The sequence below is a fragment of the Oryctolagus cuniculus genome, chromosome 2 (assembly GCF_964237555.1).
Source record: "Oryctolagus cuniculus chromosome 2, mOryCun1.1, whole genome shotgun sequence".
NCBI classification, from domain to species: Eukaryota; Metazoa; Chordata; class Mammalia; order Lagomorpha; family Leporidae; genus Oryctolagus; species Oryctolagus cuniculus.
In genome coordinates, this window is record NC_091433.1 from 15,881,841 (window position 1) to 15,903,536 (window position 21,696).

The 21,696-nt window shown below is 41.5% G+C and overlaps 1 protein-coding gene across 10 annotated transcripts in view; it reads left to right on the top strand.

Annotated features, from left to right (window-relative positions):
- Positions 1-4,073: 4,073 nt before the first annotated feature.
- PACRGL (parkin coregulated like) overlaps positions 4,074-21,696 on the top strand; it is a 40,009-nt gene continuing 22,386 nt past the window's right edge. For 2 of the 10 annotated variants that reach the window (XM_017350520.3, XM_070068099.1), the window contains exons 1-4: positions 4,098-4,242; positions 16,627-16,694; positions 16,812-16,966; positions 20,293-20,360. In XM_017350520.3, coding sequence (XP_017206009.2) covers positions 16,643-16,694; positions 16,812-16,966; positions 20,293-20,360 — 275 coding nt within the window. In that variant the 5' untranslated portion in view covers positions 4,098-4,242; positions 16,627-16,642. Of the gene's footprint in view, positions 4,253-4,312; positions 4,803-6,783; positions 6,948-14,493; positions 14,778-16,626; positions 16,695-16,811; positions 16,967-20,292; positions 20,361-21,696 lie in introns of those variants that run through there. The other 8 variants (XM_017350521.3, XM_070068100.1, XM_070068096.1 and 5 more) reach the window with 6 other exon arrangements.

Consider the following 21,696-nt stretch of genomic DNA (forward strand, 5'->3'; position numbering starts at 1 on the left):
ACAACCATGTGGGACTGAACACTTCTTGAGTTGTAGAGTGCATTTCCTCATCTGGGGAACTGTGGTAAGATGTATGTTCTGATTCAGTAGATCTGGGGTGGAGCCAGAGATTCTGTGTTCCTGATGTTGCTGCTGGTCTAAGAGCTACAGTACAAGTAAAAATGACATAAAGGCCTCTTCGTGACTTACTGATCAGAGAAATTCAGTCTTGGGAAATAAAAAAAAAAAACAACAACTTCACAATGGTATCCTTTGTTTTACTGATGTTACAGGGATTGAAAGTGTTAAGAAAATTCCATTGGACTCCTCTAATGGAGTCAAGGCTTCCTCTTTTAGTCTTGTTGGAAATGACATCGTGAAAACAGACCCATTAACCCAATGTCAGCAGAGCAAAAATTAATTACTTAAACTTAAGGAAATGATTTAATTATGTTTGATGTTATTTTTTTAATAGACTATTACATTGAAATATTTTTGGCCTAAAGCAGCCTATGTATGTAAATGATAAGTTTGGCCCAAAGTGGTCTTGGTATGAGATGAATTACAACCTAGCTTCATCTGTAAACTATTGTACCTAACTTAAGCGTGGACTTTGCAACCCAGCAACAGAGGCTCAACCAATCACAAGAACTGATTCCTCAGCCAATTTTAGGCTGAAAACTGCCAGATTATGCTCAAATAAGGCAAATGAAAACTGCACCAGTGAGTAATCTCTGTATGTCATTTCTTGTTTTTCTAGTTAAAAAAGTAGATCACCATATTGTAACCAGGGGTATTCAGAACCATTTTGCACTCTGGGATCATGCTGGGTTCTGCAAACTTTTAGTTGCTCAAATAAACTTTATTAAGGTGAAGTGGACTTGGTTTTTCTTTTTAGCAAGACCCATTCTTTTCTTAACTCTAACTCTTCATTTAATTAGTTTACCTAGCTAAATGGAATGGAATACTCATACATGGCATTTTATTCTGCTGATACCTCAGAATGATGGCTCAAGTGCCTGTCACCCACGTGGGAGTCCTGGATGGAGTTCTAGGCTCCTGACTGAAGCCTGATCCAGCCCTGGCTGTTGCAGGCATTTGGGATGTGAATTGGCAGCTGAAAGATTCTCTCTTTCTCTCTCCCTTCCTCCCTCCCTCTCTCCCTCTCTCCCTCTCTCCTCCCCCCTTCACTCTCTCCTCCCCCCTTCACTCTCATTCCCATTGTCTTGCCCTGCATTTAAAATAGTTGAAAAGATGAACATTCAGAATAAAAATATTATAGCAGGGGAAAGAGAAAATGGGATGTGTTCAAAGTGTAAAGAGTTTCAATTACACAGGGTGAATTAATTCTGTAGATCTAATGTACAACATGGTGACTAGTTAATAACACTGATTGAATTTGAACTTTGCTGAGAGAACATCTTAGATGCTCTCATTATACACAAGAAAATATAATTATATGAGGTGATGGATATGTAAATTAGCTTGATTGTGATAATTACGATTTATGCTTGTATCAAAACATCACATTGTATACCTTAAGTTCATATAACTTAATAATAAGTTATGACTCAATCAGTCTGGAAAAAGTTTAAAAGGATTTTAAAGTTGGTTATAAACTAATTGCACAAAATATTTCTATAAAAATAGTACTTCCCTTGACTTCACCCATCATGTTCCAGCTGAAGTGCTTTATGCTTACTGCCTCAGAGAGAGGATGTCATCATAAAAGTGTACCAGCAAGAGCCAAATTTTTTGTTTTGGACTTTCAAAAACCAAAGTCAAAGTCAGCCATTATTTGGAAGATATGTAAGAACATTTCATTAGAATAAAGGTTCAGATCTCAGACCAAAGAGACAGTGTGCCTGTCATTCCTGCCCTCCATCTTACCCTCAGTGTGTTGTCCTAGATTTAATAAGGGCTTGGTTAACCCTGAACCTAGCAGGGTACAGGATCAGGGAAATTAGCCAAGAAATGGTTATGCAAAAGACTCTAAGACAGCCTCACAGGCCCCCATGATCTTCAAAGTGTAGAACCCAGCAGATGGGATTTTTTTCTCTTCAAACTGGGAGAATAGACTATTTTCTTGGGTACTTCAGAGGGACATAGGAGTGGGCATTTGGCCTAGCAGTTAAAGTCGCTGGGAAGCCTGCACCCCATAATGGAGTGCTTGGTTCAAGTCGCAGCTACTCCACTTGTGATCTAGTTTCTTGCTAATGCACATCCTGGAAGGTAGCAGTTAATAGCTCAGGTACTTGGATCCCTGACACTCATGTTGGATTGAGTTCCAGGCTCCTAGCATAGGCCTAGCCCAGCCCTGGCTCTTGTAGGCATTTGGAGTTGGATTCTCTCTCTCTTTCAGTGATACTTGATACTATTTTGGAACCTTGAGTTAAATGAAAATACATGATTAAAATTAATTTCACCTGTTTCTTTTTACCTTCTGTATACTAGGAAATTTAAAATTTCACATATGCTTTGCATTATTTCTCAACAGGGCAACAGTACCCTATGTGCTCATCCATATTGATCTCATTTGCTTTCACCTGAGGAACCACATCACTGCTTAATTTTTTCCATGTGCGAGTGGTCATTCAATGACTTTATAATGGTGATGTCTAACATTTCCTGAGACAGTGTACCGGAAATTATACAGAAAATATCTTGTATCTCATTTCCTGATGATGAGACTTGGGAATAACCGCTGGGAATGATTGCACCACCTGTAATTTGTACAAAAGGGAAGAGGTTTCCTTTAATGTAATTCAAGCAAGGCCATTAATGTCACTGACATTTTCTTAAAAATGCCTTGGCTCTAAATACGCACCATTAAGTCAACCAACCAAACAACTAATCTTTGAAAAGTAAATTCAAAAATGAGGAAACATTGTTGAGCATTTAACTTTGGTTAGATTTATTACTTAATTTCTAATCTTCTGTGTAATATTTGGTAACATGAAGATAGGATATTCTGGAGAGATTTGATTCACAAAGGTACTATTTACAAAAGCATAGGGAAATGGCATGTACAACACAGTGAGCCAGGGCTTGTACAGTTTTGGACAAAGGGGCTAAAAGACCATGCACTAGTTGTGTAGAGACTTCCTTTGAAGACACTAGGAATTAGGAAGGTATAATAGTTCTTGAGGAAGTTGGAGAAGAGAGATTCTAGGAGAAAGGTAGCTGAAAATAAAGGATATATTTTTCTTTTTGAAAATAGTAATTAAGGATGTGCTAAGTATTGGGATGGAAAATCAATGAAGACAATTTTGGTCTGGGGTAAGGAAGTTCAAACCAATAAACATTAAGATGGATTTGTATGAAGACTGAACAACAGGGAGTAGTCAGACAATACCAATTGCATAGTTTAGTGTTATGTGAACAAAAACTTACAGCTTTGGGTTGACAACAAGAGAAATGCTAGAGAGGATCACAGGTCTGAAAAGGTGTGGGCTTTTTATTAAGACACTTCAGACTGTTGCTGGTAGAAATGCAGGACACACATTTTCAAGGCTTCAGTTTTATTAAAATAATCTGGAGGATAAAAACACATGCTTTTACCATTAAAATATGGATGTATTACAGAGTTTAATGAAAACAGCAAATAGATTAGTAAAACGTGGCAGGACCCGAATTTCCACAGCTGGGCTCATGAATTAGCCAGATAGGACCGGAAGCTAGGATGAAACTCCACAGCTGGGCAGGCAGATGTCGTTGGCTGTCATCCTCCGCTCTTGGAGGATCTACAGCAGGACAGTTGGAGAACACTGCGTTGCAGTGTGGAACCCGAGAGTTAAGATTTGAGTCTCCCTCTCTCACTGTCCAAAAAAAAAAAAAAAAAAAAAAGGAAGATTTGAGCTGGGATTTGTGCCGGAAAGAGGCTGGGGTGCAGAGGGCTGGGAGCCGGTTGTTGCCTCTGCTCCCTGGACAGAGCTCTCATTCGGAAAGATTCTCCGACAGGTGCCCCCTTTCTCACCAGAGACAGAGCCTCTGCCTCCACAGCCGGTCTTGGAACTGTGGGCTCCTGGTTGCCGGGCAACCCCTCTTCCCCGCGCGCGCCTCTGTAGCCTCCCTGCTATTGGCTTAGAGGACGCAGGGCGCGCTTGACGTCACTGAGGGGCGCCGCCTGATCCGGGACTTAAGCCGGGTGCAGCCTGCTTCCGGGAACTCCGGCGGCCAGTGGCTGGAGCGTTTTCTGTGGGCCCGACCGAGTACGGGGCAAGAGCCCCACTGGGGTGCAGCTCGCGGTAGGAGAGAGGCGTGGTAGGAACGGGTGCGGGAACCTCGGCCACGCTAGTTTACTCGCTGAGCTGTCAGGGCCGCCAGACCTGGCTGGGAGAAAGTCCGAGAGAGGCCGGGCCCCAGGAGCGCGCCTCTGCGTTCCTGGGGCCGGGCTGCGGCCGAGAGTAGGCTCCTCAGGCCTTGATGGAGACCAGCCGCCTCGTCCCCGCCGCCTTTTCACCTCCATGGCTTCCTCGTTTTCCAGCTTTGACGACACTGGCTCCGAATTGGTTGTAGGGAGTTGGAGGCAGGTGGTGAGGGTGTTGGGACCGTGTTAAGTGGCTGTTGGCTTGGGCCCCTGGAATTTGGAATTTGAAAGAGCTGGAGATGGAACACAGCGCCTTTAGGGGGAGGGAGGAGGGGCCGTCTTACACTTTTGGCACCTTCTAGGTGCTGGATTAGAGACTAGGAAAAAATACGGGCCGTGCTCCTGAGACCTCAGCAAGCAGTGTGTGCAGTGGTCTTAGAAGCAGGGTGCGAGAAGAAAAGCACCGACAGGGAAAGAAAATGGGATTTGTGCGCTTTCCCGGCAGTGGTAGAAGGTGTGTTTTCTACCACCGACACACAAGCCTGGAGATGAACTTAAACACTGGAGAGAAACCAGCGGAAAAGTGTGGGTCCCACGCTGAGGCCCCATCTGGTTTGTTTGCTCTCTGGCTTTGTGACATGCTTAAGTGGATTTGTGGATTCCAGTGTCTACTTAGAATCGATGCTTCGTAAAAGAATGAGGGGTGACCTCGATATTTGGTACACGAAGTAGTTCTTGCCTCTGCAGTTCCTCCCATCGCCCGCCCTTCGACACCACCTTCCAAATGTTAAGAGTGTTGAGGGTAGAATAAGTTACTTTTCTTTTGTAGACAACTTATATCCAGGCCTGTTAGTGGGGATACGCACCCAGGTGGATGTTGTTTTTAAGTTAAGCACACTTAATTTGTCTTTAAGGCAAAGAATGATGATTTTTTAACAAGAGAAAAAGTGGTTTTTGGAAAGAAACTCTCCAATATAGGGTGTTTGAAAGAAGACAAATAGAAATATTTGTATATTGGTAGAAATATTTGCATCATAGTGTGCATGTGCCTTTTGTGGTAGTTAAAAGTTACATAAGCATATTACACATAAGAACTGCCCTGTATTGTTAAAAACTGGGGGGCCCCAGTTTTCTAGCATGTTTTGAGTCTTCCAACTGAAGAGTTTAAGTGACTATTTGAACTCATTCAAAATATAATGCACCATCTTTCCATTAGTATATTACAAGTACAACGTTTTGGCATGGAAGAAGATAGAAATTTAGCTGTAGAAATCCATCAACAGCTTTTGTAGAATTGTAGGGACTATTGAAAGATGTGAATCATGTGGCTAAGTATGCACTGTTCATTTTTGTGGTGAAGCTCCTTTTTAGTGTAATTCTCAACCATGACCAGTTATTATATGATCATAGAAAGTTTGCCTTAAACTGGATCATCAAATTTATGTAATCTGAGGCATTAAAAAGAGGGGAAACATTTCTTCACATTATTTTTTCCCATTTATTTAATTTGTTTGAAAGCCTCAGTTTCCAGGTCACCCTGACATGCTACAGTGATTTAAAATCTTTACTGCAAGTCATTGAGTGTGCTATTTTTATTTTTTAAATTATTTTTAAAGCTTTTATTTAATGAATGCAAATTTCATAGGTACACCTTTAGGAATATAGTAGGTTTTCCCCCATACCCCACTCCCATCCCACCTCCTCCTTCTCCCATCCCATTCTTCATTAAAATTCATTTTCCTTTTTTTATATATTTTTTTTTATTTTTTGACAGGCAGAGTGGACAGAGAGAGAGAGAGAGAAAGGTCTTCCTTTGCCGTTGGTTCACCCTCCAATGGCCGCCTCGGCCGGTGCGCTGCAGCCGGCGCACCACGCTGATCCGAAGCCAGGAGCCAGGTGCTTCTCCTGGTCTCCAATGGGGTGCAGGGCCCAAGGACTTGGGCCATCCTCCACTGCACTCCTGGGCCATAGCAGAGAGCTGGCCTGGAAGAGGGGCAACTGGGACTAGAACCTGGTGTGCCGGCACCGCAAGGCAGAGGATTAGCCTATAGAGCCATGGCGCCGGCCAAAATTCATTTTCCATTAACTATATACAGAGGACCAATTCTATACTAAGTAAAGATTTCAACAGTTTGCACCCACACGCACAAACACAAAAAGTGCTGTTTTGAACAAGTTTTGCCGTTAATTCTCATAGTACAACTCATTAAGGACAGAGGTCTTACATGGGGAGTAAGTACACAGTGACTCCTGTTATTGATTTAACAATTAACACTTTTTTTTTTTTAAACTTTTATTTAATGCATATAAATTTCCAAAGTACGACTTATGGATTACAATGGTTTTCCCCCCATACCGTCCCTCCCACCCACGTCAGTGATCACCCGAGGCTCTTGCCATGAGCTGCCAAGGCTATGGAAGCCTTTTGTGACCACAAACTCTGTCATTATTTAGACAAGGTCATAATCAAACTGGAAGTTCTCTCCTCCCTTCAGAGAAAAGTACATCCTTCTTTGATGGTCCCTTCTTTCCACTGGGGTCTCTCATGGAGATCCTTCACGTAGGATATTGTTTTGCCACAGTGTCTTGGCTTTCCATGCCTGAATTGCTCACATGGGCTTTTCAGCCAGATCCAAATGCTTTAAGGGGTGATTCTGAGGTCAGTGTTACTTAAAGTGATTGTCATTCTGTGAGTCTGCTGTGTGGACTGCTTCCCATGTTGTACATTCCCTCCTTCTTAATTCTATTATCAGACACTTGATGCTATTTATGTGATCTCTTTAACACTTAATTCTATCCATATGTTCACTTTAACATTTAATAATATCATTTTAGGCCGGCATCGCGGCTCACTAGGCTAATCCTCCGCCTTGTGGCGCTGGCACACCCGGTTCTAGTCCTGGTTGGGGCGCCGGATTCTGTCCCGGTTGCCCCTCTTCCAGGCCAGCTTTCTGCTGTGGCCAGGGAGTGCAGTGGAGGATGGCCCAAGTCCTTGGGCCCTGCACCCCATGGGAGACCAGGATAAGCACTTGGCTCCTGGCTTCAGATCAGCGCGATGCGCTGGCTGCAGCGCGCCAGCCGTGGCGGCCATTGGAGGGTGAACCAACGGCAAAGGAAGACTTTTCTCTCTCTCTCTCTCTCTCTCTCTCTCACTCACTCACTCTCACTCTCTCACTGTCCACTCTGCCTGTCAAAAAAAAAATATCATTTTAACAATTAAGATGGCATTATAGCTTTACAGTTACAAACTTCCTCCTCCCTCTCTTATTCCCCCTTATTTTTATTGAAATCTATTTTCAATTGACTTTATATACATGATTAACTCTGTTAAGCAAAGAGTTTAACATATGAAGACAAGAAAAAAAATAACTGTTCCTTGGCAGTCAAGATGAAGGCCGTTCAAGTCCGTGTTTCTGAAAGTGTCAGTTTCACTTCTACAGCTTTCATTTTAGGTGTACTATTAGTTCTCACAGATCAAGGAGAACATATAGTATTTGTCTCTTTGGGACTGGCTTATTTCACTAAGTATGGTTTTCCAGATTCATCGATGTTGTTACAAATGACAGATTTTTTTTTTTTTTACTGCTGTGCAGTATTCCATAGTGTACATATCCCATAATTTCTTTTTCCAATCTTCAGTTGATGGGCTTTAGGTTGATTCCATGTCTTAGGTGTAGTGAATTGAGCTGCAATAAACATGGAGGTGCAGATAGCTCTTTTGTTGACAGATTTCATTTCCCTTTGGTAAATTCCCAGGAGTGGGATGACTGGTCATATGGTAGGGGTATATTCAGATTTTTGAGGTAGCTCCATACTCTCTTTCATAGTGGCTTTACCAGTTTACATTCCTACCAACAGTGGATGAGAGTACCTTTTTCCCCATATCCTCTCCAGCCTTTGTTGTTTGTTGATTTCTGTATGGGAGCCATTCTAATTGGAGTGAGGTGAAACTCATTGTGGTTTTTATTTGCATTTCCCTGACATCTAATAATCTTGAACATTTTTTTCAAGTGTCTTTTGGCCATTTGGATTTTCACTTTTGAAAAATGTTTAAGTCTTTTGCCCATCTCTTAACTAGGTTTTGTTGTGGTGCAGACTTTTTATCTCTTTGTAGATTCTGGTTATTAATCCTTTATCAGTTGCATAGTTTGCAAATATTTTTTCCCATTCTGTCAGCTGCATCTTCACTTTCCTGACTTTCTTTTGCAGTACAGAAACTTCTCAATTTGATGTAGTCCCTGTTGTTAATTTTGGCTTTGGCTGCCTGTGCCTCTGGGGTCTTTTCCAAGACGCCTTTGCCCGTGCCAGTATCTTGTAGGGTTTCCCCAATGTTCTCAACTAATTTGGTGTTGGGTCATAGATTTAGATCTTTAATCCATGTTGAGTGGATTTTTATGTAAAGTGTAAGGTAGGTGTCTTGCTTCATATTTCTGCATGTGGAAATCCTGTTATTCCAGCACCATTTGTTGAATAGACTTTCCTTGCCTCAGGGAATTGTTTTAGCTCCTTGATGAAATCTAAGTTAGTTGTAGATGTTTGGATTGATTTCTGGTGTTTCTATTTTGTTCCATTGGTCTATCCATCTGTTTCTGTACGGTACCAGGCTGTTTTCATTATAACTGCCCTGTAGTATGCTTTGAAATCTGATATTGTGATGCCCCTGGCTCTGTTTCTGTTGTATAAGATTGCTTTAGTTATTTGAGGTCTCCTGTGCCTTCATATGAATTTCAGCATCATTTTTCCCAGATCTGAGAATGTCTTTGGTATTTTGATTGGTATCACATTGAATCTGTAAGTTGCTTTCAGAAGAATGGAAATTTTGATGATATTGATTCTTCCAATTCATGAACATGGAAGATTTTTCCATTTTTTGTATGTTCTATTTCTTTAATGTTTTGTAATTCTCATCGTAGAAATCCTTGGTTAAGTTTATTCCAAGGTATTGTATTTTTTGGTAGCTATTGTGAATGGGATTGATCTTAGAAGTTCTTAGCCGTGGCATTGTGTATATAAAGGCTGTTGATTTTTGTGTATTGATTTTATATCCTGCTATGTTACCAAACTCTTCTATGAGTTCCAATAGTCTCTTAGTGGAGTTCTTTGGATCCCCTAAATAAAGAATCATATTGTCTGCAAATACAATTTGTATCTCTTTAATTTCTTTTTCTTACCTAATGGCTCTGGCTAAAACTTCCAGTACTATATTGAATAGCAATGGTGAAACTGGGCATCCCTGTCTGGTACTGGATCTCAATGAGAATGCTTCCAACTTTTCCCGTTTCAATATGATACTGACCATGGGTTTGTCATTAATTGCCTTGAGTGTGTTGTGGAATGTTCTTTCTAAACCCAATTGGGTTAGAGTTTTCATCATGAGAGGGTGTTGTATTTTATCAAATGCTTTCTCTGTATCCATTGAGATAATCATACAGTTTTTCTAAAGCCGTTTGTTAATGTGGTGTATCACATTGATTTGTGAATGTTGAACCATCCCTGCATACCAACGATAAATCCTACTTGGTCCAGGTGAATGATCTTTCTGATCTGTTGTTGGAATCAATTGCCGAAAATTTTGTTGAGGATTTTTGCATCTGTGTTCATCATGGAAATTGGTCTGTGGTTCTCTTTCTCTGTTGCATCTTTTTCAGGTTTAAGAGTTAAGGTGATGCTGGCTTCATAGAAAGAATTTGGAGGATTCCCTCCCTTTGAATTGTTTTGAATAGCTTGAGAAGAATTGGAGTTATTTCTTTTAAATGTCTGGTAGAATTCAGCAGTGAAGCCATCTTGTCCTGGACTTTTCTTTGCTGAGAGGGTCTTTATTACTGATTCAATTTATGTCTTGGTGATGGGTCTTTTTAGGTTTTCTGTGTCTTCATGGCTCAGTTTAGGTAAGTGTCCAGGAATCTGTCCACCACTTCTTGGTTTCCCAGTTTGTTGCCATACAACTCTTTGTAGTTTCTGATGGTTCTTTTTATTTCTGTGGTGTCTGTTGTTACATTTCCCTTTTCATCTCTAATTTTATTGATTCTGCTCTTCACGCTCTCTTTTTTTTTGGGGGGGAGGGTTAGTTGGGCCAACAGTGTGTCAATTTTGTTTATTTTTGAAAAAACCAGCTCTTTGCTGATATTTTGTAATGTTTTTGGGTTCAATTTTGTTGAGTTCTTCTCTAATTCTAATTATTTCTTTTCTCCTACTAGTTTTGGGTTTGGTCTGCTGTTTGTCTAGATCCTTGGGATGCATTGATAAATCATTTATTTGGTGCCTTTCCAATTTCTTGATATAGGCACCTTTTGCTATAAATTTTGCTCTTAACGCTGCTTTTGCTGTATCCCATAAGTTTTGATATGCTGTTTTTATATTCATTTGCTTCCAGAAAGTTTTTGATTTCTCTTTTGATTTCTTCTGTGACCCACTGTTCATTGAGGAGGATATTGTTCATTCTCCATGTGTTTGCATATGATGTAGATTCTTGAGTTGTTGATCTCCAGCTTCATTGCATTGTGGTCTGAGAAGTTGCATGGTATGATTTTGATTTGTTTGAATTTGCTGAGACACTTTATGGCCTAGCGTATAGCCAGTGCTAGTGAAAGTTCCATGTACTGCTGAGAAAAAGTCTATTCTGCAACTGTAGGATGAAAAGTTCTTGCATTTCTTCTATCTCATCATCTTCCTAATCTAGTATTGAAGTGTTGTCATTTGGGAGTGTCATGTTGTCTTCCTTATTCTTGTCTCTTGGATTGTTGCATTTGTTGTTTGGCATTTGAGGAGATACCCGTTGGTTTCTTCTTCTTTTTTTTTTCTTTCACTGTTGCAGCTTTTGTCATTTTATTGTGACTCTGTAGATAAGTGGACTGTCTGCTTTCAGTGAATATCTAGAGTCTTGCAGTGGGTATGGCCAGAGAACTCTGTTCAGTTCTCCAGGGTTAAGAGCGTGCCTAAAGTGACACACCAGGTTTGGCATGATAAATCTTCTTCTTCTTTTTTTTTTTTTTTTTTGCATTAGAAGGGAAATATGTTCTGCTCAGCTGAGCTCTTCTCCTCTATGGAAACTAGTGCCTGAGCACTAGCCCCAGTGGGTATAATATTCATCTGCTCTGTCCAAAGGAGACAAAGGACTACACAAAGGATTCGTGTAGTTGTCAGTATAAGTTCAGATTCCCCAGTGGTGTCTCTCACCAGGTAACCATGAATCCCTAAGCTTGTGGCATCTCCCACTGAGACTGCTCAAAGTCCCAGCCACACCGTGCGTTCTCCCACACACTCTGGTTTTTTTTTTTTTTTTTTTTTTAATTTTTTTTCATAGTCCCAGTTCAGAAGCTTCACACAGTCACAATCTCCTAGTCTCCAGTTATTTCTCCCCACCAGAGTCAGGAGTGTCTGCTTAGCTGATTACTGGGTACAGACATGAGCTGATACAACTGTTATGTATGTCCAAAATGGCACCCACTCCATCAGCTTGTATGCCTTTGTAAGGTGTTTGGAGAAAGAAAAACGTGTCCATACCATCCCCTTTTTTTTTTCCTTCTTCTCTGGTTTGGCTGGTACACTTTCCCTTATGGGGCTTCAAGCCTCATACCCTCTAGCTCTTCCTGCTGCTTTTTCGCCAGTGAGTTGGGCTACTGCAGTCTCGTCTCCTCTCACTTTCCAGCGCTAGTGCATAGGCTCTCGGCTGCTGGAGTCCTGACCTGTGGGTGCCCACACTCTCCATGTAGTTCCACCATGTCCCTCTAATTTTGGTAGAGTCTGCCATTTTTTCCCTAACTCTTCCATGAGACTGTACTATCTCCACTTTTATTAAACTATCTTCTCCTGGGCTAGAGCAGTAAACTCCCTCCCTACTCTGCCATCTTGGAACCCTCTCCCTTTGTCTCTTTTAATAGTTTTTGTGTTAAAGTCTATTTTGTCTGATATTAGGATGGCTGCTCCAGCTCTTTCTTGTAGGCAACAAATAGATGGGTTTTCTTTTTAAATCCATTCAGCCAGTCTGTGTCTTTTAACTGGAGAGTTGAGAACATTTACATCAATGTGACCTTTTTTTTTTTTTTTAAAGATTTATTTATATTTTTATTTGAAGGTGTTAACCCGCTGTGCCACAGCGCTGGCCTCTGTGACTATTCTTAAATACAGCCTTTGCACTGCCATGTTTCTTTAAATAGTCCTGTTTTTGTATTTTGAATTTCATTTGTACTTCTGCTGGGGCATTTTCTGTATTCATCTTTTGTAGTGATGTTCCTGTTTCTGTGTTTCTGTATGTAGCATATCCTTGAGCATCTTTTGAAGGCTGGGTGAGTAGTTACAAATTATTTAAATTTCTGCTTTTTGTGGATGATCCTTATTTCTCCTTCAATCATAAGTGAGAGTTTTGCTGGGTACAGTATTCTAGGTTGACAGTTTTTTTCCTTAGGACTTGTAATATGTCTCACCATTGTCTCCTTTCCTGTAGGGTTTGCGATGAGAAGTCTGGGGTGAGTCTAATTAGGTTTCCTCTGAATGTGATTTGTTGATTCGCTCATGCACATTTTAAGAGCCGTTCTTCATGTTTTAGTGACGTTTGGCTGCTATGTGTCATGGTGAAGTTCTTTTTTGGTCGTGTCTATTGGGAGTTCTGTGTATTTTTTGTACTTGGATGTCTCTTTCTTTCTTCAAATTGTGGAAATTCTTTGATACTTTATTAAGAAGGCCTTCTAATCCCTTCTCTCTTTCCATACCTTCCAGAATTCCTAGGATCCATAAGTTTGGTTTTTTGATAGAATCTTGTAACTCTCCAACCATGATTTTTGATTTACTAATTTATTTTTCTTGTATTTGATCTGACTATATTATTTCCAGAAGTTTATCTTCTAGTTCTGAAATTCTTTTCTTCTTTTTCATCTTCTATTGCTAAGACTTTCCACTTGCATTATTTATTTGGTCTATTGAATTCTCCATTTCCAGTATTTCATTCTGGTTTCTCTTTAAAATCTCAATTTCTTGGAAATGCTTTTCATTTAGATAGTAAATTTATTTCTGATTGCTTCTATGTAATCTGTTAATTTTTTGAATTCCTATTCTGGCATATACTTGATCTCTTATTTAGCCTGTATTATTGAGGTTTTGTATTGTTCCTTTGTCAAGTTCATCAAGTCTTCCTTTGGGATTTTTCCTTTGTTCTTTGGCATTTCTGGTTGATTTCTGGTTGATTTTATTTTTAAATTGATTTCCCTCTGCTATGAGCTGCTATGTGTCTGTGCGTTGCAAGTGGAAGCATGCAGGCCTGCCTCCTGGAGCCCTTTTTACTTCTATATCATGATGGAGATGGGCACCAGGGCTTTGGTGCACTAAGCCCTGCCTACTGAGGCTTGGCGTGCTTCTCAGTCAAGCTCAGGTTTTTGCTGTTTAGGACTACTCCTTGTTGTACAGCTTGTATGGTAGGGAGGAAATTACTCTGAAATATTGTGATCCTTGTTCCCAGGTGGGGCATGTTGATGGGTATGTGCGCAGGAGGCATACGTGGCGGCCCCCTGCTTACACTCAAAAATGTAAACAATCAGTATGGCTTCTCCCTGAGGGCTGTAGGTCCAGTTGTGTGTGTGTGTGTGTGGGGAGGCACAGAAGGACCATGGCATGGGACCATGGTGTGCCCTACCTCTTTGCCTGTTCCACTACAATTTCTGCTTCTTCCTGCTTGGAGCTTCAAATGCAATTTGCCAAGCTTCCCCACCTGCCACTGTCTGCAGCTCCATGGACTTGCAACCTCTCACCTGGTTTGCTGGTGACGGCTGCACCTGTCTCACTCGGCCCCTGCGCTGCTCCTTTGCTGCATGTCCACCACCACTTCCTCCTCTTTGCTCCCCAGCATGGACTTGAGCAGTCTCTGGTGGACTCCTGGGCCACTCTGTGCAAACTGCTTGTGATTCCACTGCCAGCTTGTATCCCCTCTGCTCACTAACGATCCATTTTCCCCTGTATGACTTGGAATGTCCTGCTGCTATACCACCTTCTTGCCCCCTCCCCCGTTGAGTATCATCATCACATTGTTATTAGTAATTATTATTAATTAGTAATTAGTTACTATTAGTAAATACTAATGCTAAAAGAACAAATCTGTACTCTGCAAAGAAAAGGATCATAAGGGACAAGTATCCCTTATTCAAAATGCTTGGAAACAGAAGTGCTTCAAATTTTGAATTTTAAAAATCTTGGTTTTTTTTTTTTTGACAGATAGAGATAGTGAGACAGAGAGAAAGGTCTTCCTTCCATTGGTTCACCCCCCAAATGGCCATTATGGCCGGCCCTGCGCCTATCCGAAGCCAGGAGCCAGCTGCTTCTTCCTGGTCTCCCATGCGGGTGCAGGGGCCCAAGCATTTGAGCCATCCTCCACTGCCTTCCTGGACCACAGCAGAGAGCTGGACTGGAAGAGGAACAACCAGGACAGAATCCGGCACCCTGACCGGGACTAGAACCTGGCGCCCATGTGGGATGCTGGCGCCACATGCGGAGGATTAGCCAAGTGAGCCATGGCGCCAGCCCAAATCTTGGGATATTTGCATACATATATTACGATATTTTGGGGATGGGACCCATGTTTAAACACAGTTTACGGTGGGATGAGAAACTGAAGTCAGTGTATTAGTTCAGAAATGTTAAATTTAGAATTCTGTTTGCAGAAACGATCTTATATTTAGATTGTCTTTACATGGCACTTTGGTACATTGTGTTTGAAATATCTGGTTAAATTTTATTACATGACATGTTGTCCTCTTGAAGATTTCTCATTTGTCAAATAGGTTGAAATGATACCATTTGAGGAATCATTTAAGTTATCCTGAAGAAGAGAAAACTAAGGAGTTAATGTCCTTTATGTTTTGAGTCAGTGCCCTCAAATATTTGAAAACCTGTTTTGAAAGTGGAAGAATAAGTGAATATCTTGTGGTATATAATTGAGGGGAAGTTGTATAGTGATTATTGTAGGAACAAAGTGGAAAGTGTGCTATGTAATAGTAACTACAGTGTCATGGAGGTAGTAGAATGAAGTAGAAGTAAGAAAGAAGCAGTGTGGTGTGCTTCAGGTATGTACATTCCAGAAACTGAGTTCAGGAAAGGCTACAGAGAAATTGGAATGGAACTAGGCCTACAAATACCAGCAGGCAGCTGGGCATGTGAATCTGAAGGTATAGATGTGTGTGTTCCTTTCTAATGATCCAAGCTTAGAAATAAGTTGGTTGGAAGTGTTGGTATGAACTAGAGCCCTTCCATTAGCAGAAAAGAGGGAACTATGGAAAAGTGAACCAACATTCACTGTGTGAGCAGTTTGATGTATAATCTTATTTACTCTACCAAAACAGCCTTGATAGGCTTGCATTGCCTCCTGTTTTAATAGACCAGGGAGCCAAGGCTTAAGGAAATTAAATAACCTACCTGCATTCATGAAACCTGTGACTGGTAGAGCTGAGAGGCTGATCCAGATCTGAGGCCACAGTTCTCTCTACCGCATAATCTCTTCATACCATCCGTAGGATTGAGTGTAGGAAAGGAAGGAAAAGGAGATGGCAATGACTGTTTTTTGTCTGGGACGAGAAGACTGGTGTTACTTTCGATTAACATGGTTTATAACTTTAGTGTGACAACCTCAGTTTTATGCTCAATTTTGGGAGCTTGAGGTATATTAGGCAGGAGAGTTTGTTGTGTCACTGGAACAAGTCAAACTTGATAGGCACATGTTACCATTTGGAGGCCGGAAAAGACGGGGATGTGCCAAACACCCCTTTCAGAGTTCCAGTTTTGTTTTCTAATGTGGTTAGAGGATTGTAATTGAGTTTCTCACAGTATGTTTTGACAAGCTGGATGAAAGATTTATTACATCATGTTTTCTGGAAGATGGTTTCATTTTGCTGTTGAGATTATTGAAGTTGACTTAATTTTATGTTTTTTCATTAGTCTTTTTTGATATTTTCCTCCATACCGTAACTGTTTTGTGAGTCGCTTTCGGTATTTCATACTCCGTTCTGTTTCATCTTGTTCTGATTTTGTGTTTTAATTTAGTTGAAAGGCAGAGATTGATTCTCTGGTTCATTTCCCAAATTTCTGCAACGGCCAGTGCTGGGTCAGGCCTAAGCCATCTCCTTTTCCCATGTGGGTGGCAGGGACTCAAGCTGCCTCGTAGGATACACATTAGCAGGAAGCAGGATTGGAAATGGAGTAGTAGAGACTTGAACCAGGAGCCCCTGATACAGGAAGCAGGCATCTCAAACGGCAACATAACCCTCTGTGTCACATTGCCTGCCCTCTGTTTAGGTCTTTGTATTGATAATGAATGTCCCACAAACAAATTTTGAAATCAAATTTTCATTTAACTGCAGGAGTGAAAGGGAAGCAATGCAGAAATCAGAGTGCCCTGGAGGTGTACAGCTGAAAAACAAAGTAACAGGTACAGAGCTTTCCTTTTTAAATGAAGAAGCCAAGTTTCTTAATGACACATTGTGTGTTGCAGATGGATGAGGGTTATTGCTTTCACTTCTTTTTTGCTGATTTCTATCTTTTCCAGGTAACTGTAATCAAAGAACTTCATCAAATACACAAATAAATCACAGGAGTGCAGTTCAGCGAAGCAAATCCTCATCATCAACCCGTTCTCCAGAGTCTGTCAGAAAGCTTCATCCTCGACCAAGTGATAAACTTAACCCTAAAACAATTAATCCTGTAGGTACAAAATAGTGCCTAACTCAGTAGGCTTTCTGAAGCAGTAAACATGTAGTGCATTGTTGAACTGTTTTGAGTACTGTCCTGTGTTAGTTTTCTTGGATGTGTTAATTTTGAGCCAGTGATGAAGAAAGACTGTATGGTAATTGTGAAAAAGAACTGAGATAATGATATGCATGTGTGGATGAGTGTTGAGAAGGTGTTGGAATGAACCAGTTTTGGTATGTTCTGTCATGTTTATTGAGCACTGTAGAACATAAAATAAATTACCATATCAGCTTTTTTTTTATTCCTTTTATTTCACTTTTTTAAAAAAAAATTTTGACAGGCAGAGTTAGAGAGAGAAAGGTCTTCCTTTTTCTGTTGGTTCACCCCCCCAATGGCCACTGCAGTCGGTGCGTTACACCGATCCAAAGCCAGGAGCCAGGTGCTTCTCCTGGTCTCCCATATGGGTGCAGGGCCCAAGGATCTGGGCCATCCTCCACTGTACTCCTGGGCCACCACAGAGAGCTGGACTGGGGGAGGAGCAACCAGGACAGAACCGGCTCCCCAACCGGGACTAGAACCTGCTGTGCCGGCGCCGCAGGTGGAGGATTAGCCTAGTGAACCGTGGCGCTGGCCAACTTCACTTTCTAATATTGAATAAATTTGTATTCTGTTGTCATAGGACAGTTTACATGCTTCCATAAATATATAAAGGTCTGAATGTTCCTCTGTATTACATAAATTAGTTCCACTAACAATCCTAACAGTAGTATTAGCCTCCTTTCATCCTGTTGTAACAATTTAATCAGCTGTAACAAACATGAGATTTATACCCATAAAAGTGCCTAAGTTGTATCACACCTGTACAATAGCACTAGTTGCTGTCTGGCCCAGGCACAGCCTTGGTAGGTTAAGATGTTAGTGATTTCAGCTTTCAAAGGGCACTGAGAGAGTGGCTGAGGCTCTTTGGTGGCAAGCAGAAGATGGCAACTGAATACAAATTTATTCATTCATATCAGGAAGTAAAACATACTCAAATCAATTCATCTCTGTACTTTTGTCACCTCCACACTTCTACATGTATATCCTTAACTCTGTTCGTCATCACGATTATCGTACGTCTTTCTTCAGGACAGCATTTAGAATGGTTCATTATGTTAAAGTTTAGAATTAACTCCTTTTTCTCTGGAAAAACACATGTTGGGAGGGCAAGTAGGAGATGCAGATAAAAACTGTAGTAAAAGAGCTTATTTACAAAGCTTAAATTCATGTTCTACATAATAATTCACAGAAATAGGAATATTTCACTCATCTAGTTAAAATTCCTGCAATAAAGAAGCATAAGGTTTCTGTGTTTTCTCAGTTTTATTATTATTTGAGTAGCATAGTGACAGAAAGGAAGAGTCAGAGTAAGAAAGACCTTCTGTTCACTGACTCCCCAAGTGTCTGCAGTGGCCAAAGCTGGGACAGGCTGAAGACAAGAGCTTTGAACTCCACCCTGGTCACCCTCGTGGGTGGCAGGGCTCCAGGCACTTGGACCAGCATCTTTTGCTTTCCCATGCATATTAGCAGGGAGCTGGATCAGAAGTAAAGCAGTCAGGACTAGAACTGGCATTCCCATGTAGGTGTGTCACAGGCTGTGGCCCAACCTACTGCACCATAGTGCTGGCCCCAAAAAACAAAACTTGTTAAAATTGCTTTCAAACAGTAATGTCAGATAAATTACCTAAAAACATATACTCTAAGTATATTTTATATTTTTATTTATTTTTTAAGATTGATTTATTGAAAGGCAAAGTTAGAGGCAGAGAGAGAAGGGGGAGGTCTTCCATCCACAGGTTTACTCCCCAGATGGCCACAATAGCCAGAGCTGGGCCAGTCTGAAGCCAAGAGCCAGGAGCTTCTTCTGGGTTTCCCAAATGGGTACAGGGGCCCAAGGATGTGGGCCATCCTCTACTGCTTTCCCAGGCCATAGCAGAGAGCTGGATCAGAAGTGGAGCAGCCGGGACTCAAACCAGCGTCCATATGGGATGCTGGCACTGCAGGCAGTGGCTTTATCTGCTAAGCCAGAGCACTGGCCCCTATGTATACTTTAAAGCTACTTGATGTGATTTTTTTTTCAAAGAGAGAGAGGGAGGGAAGGAGGAAGGGAGAGAGATACAGAAAGAAAACTTGATTTTGATCTTCCACCCCCTTGTTCACTCCCCAGATGGCTGTAACAGCTAAGGCTGAGCTAGGCTAAAGCTAGAAGCCAGGAATCCCATCTGGTTCTCACACATGAGTGGCAGGGGTGTGTGTATTTGGGCCATCATTGGCTGCCTTCCCAAGCACATCAACAGGGAGCTGGATTGGAAGCAGAGCTGCCAAGAGTTGCACCAGCTCTCTGCTCTGGGCTGCAGTTTAATCCGCTGTAACACGGGTCAGCCCCAAGACGTTTTGTAATCTAAGATGCATCCAGATGTGTGTGTGTGAGAACCTTGCTCTGTCTTCAGTTCTCTCACCCCTATCCAACCGAATCCTTTGATTTGCATGAAAGCATTAATCCATTTGGGGGAAATTATATAGATTCTCTGACTTTCCGCACCATTTGTTATTTGGCTGGAAGGCAAGTAGGAGATAAGCTAGTAACTCAAAATATACACACCTTTCCTGTGTGTAACCTTTTTTTTTTTTTTTTTTTTTTTGACAGAGTGGACAGTGAGAGAGAGACAGAGAGAAAGGTCTTCCTTTTGCCGTTGGTTCACCCTCCAGTGGCCGCCGAAGCTGGCGCGATGAGGCCGGCGCACTGCACTGATCTGAAGGCAGGAGCCAGGTACTTATCCTGGTCTTCCATGGGGTGCAGGGCCCAAGCACTTGGGCCATCCTCCACTGCACTCCCGGGCCACAGCAGAGAGCTGGCCTGGAAGAGGGGCAACCGGGACAGAATCTGGCACCCCGACCAGGACTAGAACCCGGTGTGCCGGCGCCACAAGGCGGAGGATTAGCCTAGTGAGCCGCGGTGCCGGCCCGTGTGTAACCTTTTCTGCACTTAGCCCTCACCTCAGAAGGTCACAGGGAGAGAGTAGAAAGTGCTCTCAGTCCATATATGGTTTCAGCCACCTTCAGGCCTTCTGAAACAAATTAGGGATAAAAAGAAATACACGAAGTGTGGTGGTGACATTACTACTACCAAAAGGGTTGGCAGTTTCTTGCAGTGTGCTGCTGAGTAGAAATGATGCCATGTGATAACAGTTTGGCAGGCTGAAAATCATGGTCACCATTTGCTCTGACCTCAGCAGGATTAAATTCGATCAGGTATCACTAGGAAGTGAAAGTAATAATTTCCTGTTTTTAAATTTCAGTTTGGTGAACAGTCACGAGCCCCTACTGCATTTGCAGCTATTTACTCTAAAGGAGGTATTCCTTGCAGGTAAAAATCAATACAACATATAATTGACCACATTATTCTAAATAATTAAGTAAAATTAACAAAGTATTCAATTTAAATATATTGAAAGTTTTATTTATTAGCAAGGTGGAAATAAATGTGACTTACTCTGGCTGTTATTTTGGTAGAGATCCTTGGAATTGTTAAAAAAAAAAATCTGAATCCCAAAATGGAATTATTAAGAATTTATGGTAAACACCAAATAATTTAAGAAATTGAACCGTTTTTGAAACATTAAATATTCTCAAGTTTTAACAAGTTGTAAGTAAAATGCCCTATTTTTAAAGTAAAAGTTGGCACTTTGATGCAGTTGTTTCTTAATAAGTACATAGGGCTTTTTTTCTTTTTAAGATTGATTTATTTATTTGAAAGAGTTACAGAGAGCAAGTGAGAGAGAGAGAGGGAGAGAGACAGATCTTCCCTCTGCTGGTTCACTCCACAGATGGCCACAGTGGAGCTTCATCCAGGTCTACCGCCTGGGTGACAAAGTCGCAGACACTTGGGCCATCTTGCACTGCTTTTCCCTAGGCCATTGCAGGCAGCTGGATTGCAAGGAGAGTAGCTAGAACACGAACTGGTACCCATATGGATTCTGGGGTTTCTGGTCAAGGCTTTACCCACTCTACCACAAAGGCAGCCCGTTTTTGCTCTCTTTTTGATGTAATAATTCTTGCTGTCTTTCTTGGCGGACATTGATATATATATTAAGAAAACAAATACATATTACTAGCATTGTCATAATATTGAAATATTTGTAACTAAGAAGCTTTTATTTTTTTCATAGTACATCAATGTTAGCTTATTTTGGAAAGAATAATCAAAAATTTTTTTTTCAAAATTCAGTAAATATTTTTAAATGACATTTTAAGGTTTTGAATGAAAAATAAACTCAAAAAGTAATTTTATTACACTTTTATAGTTTAAATTCTGAATAGATGGCCGGCACCGTGGCTCACTTAGCTAATCCTATGCCTTCGGTGCTGGCACCCTGGGTTTTAGTCCTAGTTGGGGTGCCAGAATCTGTCCCGGTTGCTCCTCTTCCAGTCCAGCTCTCTGCTGTGGCCTGGGAAGGCAGTGGAGGATGGCCCATGTGTTTGGGCCCTGCACCCCATGGGAGACCAGGAGGGGTTACCTGGCTCCTGGTTTCGGATCGGCGCAGTGTGCCGGCCGTGGCAGCCATTTGTGGGGTGAACCAACGGAAAGGAAGACCTTTCTGTCTGTCTGTCTGTCTGTCTGTCTCTCGCTATGCCTGTCAAAAAAAAAAAAAAAAAATCGGAATAGAAGCCCTGTTTTAGGATCCTTAATTCCTCTTTCCTCC